General features: G+C 29.7%; 1 protein-coding gene across 3 annotated transcripts in view; it reads left to right on the forward strand.

Annotated features, from left to right (window-relative positions):
• Positions 1-6,045, forward strand: part of LOC106478904 (lysine-specific demethylase 5A-like) — a 97,833-nt gene that overhangs the window by 62,731 nt on the left and 29,057 nt on the right. For all 3 annotated transcript variants that reach the window (XM_022382602.1, XM_013939482.2, XM_022382604.1), the window contains exons 23-25: positions 1,266-1,474; positions 1,995-2,133; positions 4,589-4,768. In XM_022382602.1, coding sequence (XP_022238310.1) covers positions 1,266-1,474; positions 1,995-2,133; positions 4,589-4,768 — 528 coding nt within the window. The remainder of the gene's footprint in view (positions 1-1,265; positions 1,475-1,994; positions 2,134-4,588; positions 4,769-6,045) is intronic.

Consider the following 6,045-nt stretch of genomic DNA (forward strand, 5'->3'; position numbering starts at 1 on the left):
TTTAAGAAGAACTTGTATCTGTGAAGTTCCTTGGGAAGAATTTATACATACGGGAAATTAACAAACGAACACAGAGGTGTAACAATATCTATAATAATAAAAGAGCCTGTCTCTGTGTGTGTGTGTGACTGCCATAGCTCTGAGAGGAAAGAACCTTGGGACCTGAAACTTTGCATGCATACTAAGGGGATTCTGAGGGTGTGCACCTGGGATTTGACTCAAAATCATTTTGGCCAATTTTTGCCCTATAGCCATTAAGCCCCATAATTCTGATACAAATAAGAGAATTTAAAAAAATCGAATAGAATTAAGTTTGTGAAACGGCAATAAACAACGGGAAGAAAAATATCAGTTGGAGAATATTGGAGAATTCAGATAATGAAAATAATTCAAATAAAAACACAGGAAGAAAAAAACGAATTTGAGAAGCTAAATTAAAACTATTTGCTTTTAAAAAGAGTTGAATAAAATTTGGGAAATAGTAACAGACAAATCAGTTGAAGACTTTGCACAGTAGGGTAGCTATAGAAGTAACTAAGATAATGGAGATGCTTGACTGGTACATTGAAGCTTTTGTCAATCATGAGGAGACCTTAGAATTCTGCAGTGGAGCATGGGTATTTTATGGTAGTATGTAATATATACTTAGCAGGAAATGAAAACAAAAGAAAGCACTTTCATTTTTCAGGGTCTCTTTAAGGTCCTCATTTCCAATACTTAATATCATGTTGTTGTTTTTTTGGTCAATTTTTGAAAGAAATTATCTTTAAAAATTAATTCCACTCAAAAGTAATGTTTGTTTGATATTTTTGTATAATGAGGATTTTTAATGTGTAATAGTAATTTCTGATATACTAAATGATAATATATCAAAAGCAGTTTTAATCCATGAATGTTTTCAAATTTGAGCATACTAAAGATTATTTCTTAATGGAAAGAAATTCTGAAACGTAAACAAATCCACTAATAATCTATACCTCAAAATTATTTTAGGCACTTATCAAACTATAATATTTGTACCCTTTGTTGACCTAGACAATAGTTTCACGTAGAACACGAGAATCTCATTAAGTTTGAGAATTATAAAATGCTAAAATATGAATTTCATATCACTGATGAAAATTAATTTACTTAAAAAAAATTCTTGTTCAAGGAATTGTTTTCCTATAATTTTTTGTATTAAATCTCATTTTTTATATGAAAAATGAAGCAGTGAATCAATCTTAAAATACGAGTAAATATTTAGCTATTTAATTGTGTTCCAGAAACTTGTGCAAACACGCTGGCTGGAAGAGATGAAATCCTCTCTAGCTGACCCAATGGAAGTAACACTAGACATTCTGAGGAAACTTTTAGATTCTGGAGTGAACCTTCCTCCTCATCCGAGTGTGGAGAAAGCTATGGCTCAGCTTCAAGAACTACTGACTGTTGGAGAACGGTGGGAAGAAAAAGCCAAAGTTTGTCTTCAGGCTAAGTATGTTTGAACTGGGTTTTAATAGAGAAGTGTAAGTTATAAATATAAATATAATCTTTTGTTTTATTCCAGTGAGAAAAATCATCATTGTCAGAACTTGTTTTAGCCTAATGAGAGAATGTTAAGTTTAAATAATATTCAGGTAGTTTAGTGTTAAACATTTTAATTTTCATTCATTGGATTTAATGTTGGTTTCCTAATATGAATGGCAAGAGATTGAAGGACATAACTTGAATATTTTTTACAGTCACGTTGAATTATACAGAACAAATTACTAGTCATCATAGTGTCACATCCTTTCCGTGGGTGTGTCTTAAACATTCAGCATCATATTATTATTGTGAATATAGGGTGTGACTTAATATGATACATCTGTTTGTTACCATCTGCCTATGAAGAATTGGAACCATGTATCCTTGAATCTCTTGCCATTCACATAAAAAATGTTATGTCAGAAGTGGAGTTTTTCTACCTTAGAACCTAAAAAATATTTACTAGAACATTTCTTACTTGCACTTAGGCCACAGCAAGGATTACAAGTGTTAGAGGTCATGGTGAATGAAGCCTGTAGCATTCCTCTCTACCTTCCCAATGTTCTTACTCTCAGAGATGTTGTTAAAAAGGCAAAGGATTGGGTTGCAGATGTGGAAAGTTTGCAGGTAATTTTAGTTTTGTCTGCTGAATATGTATACAACTTTTATTTTTTAATTGTGCTTGTTTATACAGGTTTACTCATAAATTCCTTTTGTCCTTGTTTGAAACCTTACTTTGAAGGGGTTGTGTACTATTTTCACCATACAAGAAAGTGTGCTGGTGGTGGGAAGGTAGGAGCTTATGTACACATTTTGACAAATGTTGAAAGGATGTCATTTGTTATCAATGGATATCTTGCAAACATATTAACCAGCTGGAAGTTTGTTAAATTTTATGGACTTAAATAACTCTTTTTTTTTTCAATGCTCTATTTATAATGTCCATCCAATAATATTTCTTTAAAAGAACTTTGAAATTTCGTGTGTATATGCTCTCAGATGGACATGGAGGTCACAAAAATGTGTGTATTTTAAGGTTGTGAAAATTGTGAATGAACCCTAACATTTATCTGTATTTTGAACATTTGATGTTTTTTTATCATAATTTCCACTGAATTAAGACCTAATTTACAGGATTGTCTATTAAAGATGTGTTTGTTATCTAGAAATTTTAAATCATGCATATAAATGATGATACTATTACTGAATAGATTAAGTTACCTTCATTATACGTAAAACAGAATGTGTGGTTAGATTAAATTAGTGATGATTGGTATGAAGTATATTGTAATATTTATTTGTTTATATGAACATATATTAGCATTTACATTATCATATACGAGTTTGTATCAAAGCTGGTGATTTAATGAAAGCATTTTTTTAATCTAAATTAATCTTTTTTTACATAACCGAACATGAATTATATAATAATAAACACCCCCGCATAAGATACAGCAAATTTTTTTTTTTCTCACTAACTATTGGATTTATATTGACTGTGTTGGTGATGGGGCATTAATGTGTGGATACAAGAAAATGTTTCAGTTTGGTTTGTCTGAAGTGGTTTTGTGATTTTAGGTCATCTTATTTATATAGTTATAGAATGTACTTATAGGATATTTGATAGTTTATAACCCTTTATAACAGACTCTGACCATAGACAATTATTAATTTCAAAAGCTTTCTGTCAAGATATGTGGTTGTTGGAGATGTTTTAACTGCACTTTTGACATTATGTTATCTGTATTTTTGTTTTTAAGAATTACAGGACAGATTTAAGCATACTTTGATCTTATTAGGTAATTAAGAAAAATTTGTAACTAAAACTTGAGAGGTATATATATATAACTTTAGATGTGGTCTTTTATGATTTTTGACATTATCAATATGTAACAATTTAATTAGTGTGTTGACCTTTTTGAGACTGTCTTGTACATTAAAAAATAGGAAGTGGTTTAAAAATGTTGGCATGTATCTTGAAGCTTTAAAACATTTTTCAAAAATGAGTTAGACCATTAAAACATAGAATAATAAAAATAGTGGTTTAATCATTAAACTTAGAATATCAAACTTAATATGTCATGTATAAAAACTGACCCTCATAGATATTTTTATTTATTAAGACACCACAGATGACACCTAATTGACAATTCAGATTAAATTAAACAATCCAGTTTTTGCTAAATTGTTTAAAATATTCTTAACATATGTGTTGTAGTGGTCAGAGTAAGCTTGAAAACTTATGTTAACATTTGATGTTCAGTTCCAGAATTAAGCACAGCACAGATAGCCCATTTGCAGTTTTGAGCTTAACAACAAACATTTAATTTTAACATTTCATATTTTTATAACTTATCAATCCATTGTATAATGGATAAAATAGCAACTGCTAAATTTAATTCAATCGTTCCAAGTCTAGAGTTTGTAGTTGCTACTGAGATTATAAACAGTGATTGGCATTTTTCTCCATGTTATGTTAAACATATACTTTAATAGTAATTTCAAGTTTATGATCCCAGAGATAAGTGAGTCATGCATTTGTCTTTTGTTTTCTTTTATTCCTAAAAGTTAACTAATTTGGTATTTAACATTCTTAGTTTAAATCATAAAATTTGTGAAATATAAGGGAACATTTTTAACATGAAGAACAGTGAAAGAAGCCATATTCTTTACACTTTTATTATTATTCGTTGACTTAATAAATTTTGTATGTCCTGCTTGGACAATCACTGTTTGTTATCTGGTTAATCACAGTAAATCCTTATTCTAATTCAATTGTTATTATTAAAGGAAGTTTTCAACCTGATTATTAACAGAAAGCTTGCTATTTCAACAGTATTTGGGCTTAATAATCAATCTGGTGTTGTCTTTCCATTTTAGAATTTTATGTAGTCATCTTATGATATTGAAATATGGTTGTGTAGACTTCAATTTTCTTAGCAAGATTTGTTTTAAAAGGAAGGTGAACATTCTTTAATTGTAACTACAGTGCATTTAGGACACTTTATGTTGTAAGATATTGAGTTTTGATTGTATTTTTTAAGGTTACTTTGATAATTTCTTTCTCAAATGTTTTTCTTAGAATGCAAATCAGTATCCTTATGTTGAAGAATTTGAAAGTTTAGTAGCAAAAGCTCGACCTCTTCCTGTTCATCTAGAATTGCTCCCACAGTTGGAGTCTCAGGTGGCTGCAGCCAAAGCTCTCCGAGAAAGAACTGCTCGTACCTTTTTGAAGAAAAACTCTGTATTTACACTTCTTGAGGTAAGTTTCTGATAGCAACCATTAAATGGATAAACTGGATGCATGCATCTACTAAGTTCATTCAAAACAACATGGTACTAATTCATAGTCAAATGGTATTAGATGACAGATACATTTTATGTCTAGAGAATTATCAGTATGTTAAAAGTATCTAATTCGTGACAAACTGTAAAGGATCATATAGCTGGGTGCTAAGGAAAAAATAGCCAAGAGAATCACTGGCTCTATGTATTAACTCTCTCAATACAGGCTCGGTGGGCTAGACCAACCACTTGACATTTTTGTACTTGTTTAAAGTCTTTATAGATTTGATACTACTAACTTTTAATATAGTGGGTATATATTCATGAAATGTGGCAGTCTTTCAGTAGACAAGTCTCTCTCATACAAAAAATCACATTTTTAGTTAAGTATTTTTAATAAACTAAAAAAAGATTTGTCCATGAATATATTGAGTATTTCAACACTCTTTGTTTTGAATAGTCCATGTACAAAGTGATTTTTATGTTAAGATCAAAAATACTTTTCTTCATCTCAAAAAATCTCAAATTTCATTTGTGTAATCTCTAAAACTTCCTAAATACATTTTAAATGTTCTTTTCAGTAAAACCTTTACATTTTATGTATTTGACTGATTTAATAACCACCAAAAAAATCTAAATAAATCTAAATTACCCTCTTTTTCTTTCTATAATGACTTTAAATTGTAACATGGAACTACATTCGGTTATCCTAAGTAGCTATAAACTCGTAGCAGTATTTGTAATTAAATTTTATTGCCCTTCGGTTGCTCTTTGAATCGTGTCTAACTACTATTTGTGCCATTATAAGTTGTAAATCACTTGGGGAACTTGCAGCTCACCATGCTGTCGAATTACGTTACCCACGTGTGCCTCATGAAACATTTTTATAATATTATTATTTATTTTACATAATCTAACCTTAATTAACCTAAAGAGGTCCCTGTTTTTACACTTTAGTAACTTTTATAATAATAAATAAAGAATAAACAAAAAACAAGAAATAAAGTAATTACCCAAGTATTCTTTTTTTTTTTATGCTGTTGACTATCGATGACACTTAACCCTACTTTTTTTATACTAATGGTATTAATGCACTAAATAATTTTTATTTAATTAAATAATGCACCAAAGAACATAGAATAATAACATGCAAAAAGCAGACAATTTCCCTTAACTATCACAATTTTTCTGGCTTTCTAAGTGTGCGACAACCATAGCAATAATTGGGATTATTTATAGAGAGCTGAATTGGAG

This window comes from Limulus polyphemus, unplaced genomic scaffold (assembly GCF_000517525.1).
Source record: "Limulus polyphemus unplaced genomic scaffold, Limulus_polyphemus-2.1.2 Scaffold261, whole genome shotgun sequence".
NCBI classification, from domain to species: Eukaryota; Metazoa; Arthropoda; class Merostomata; order Xiphosura; family Limulidae; genus Limulus; species Limulus polyphemus.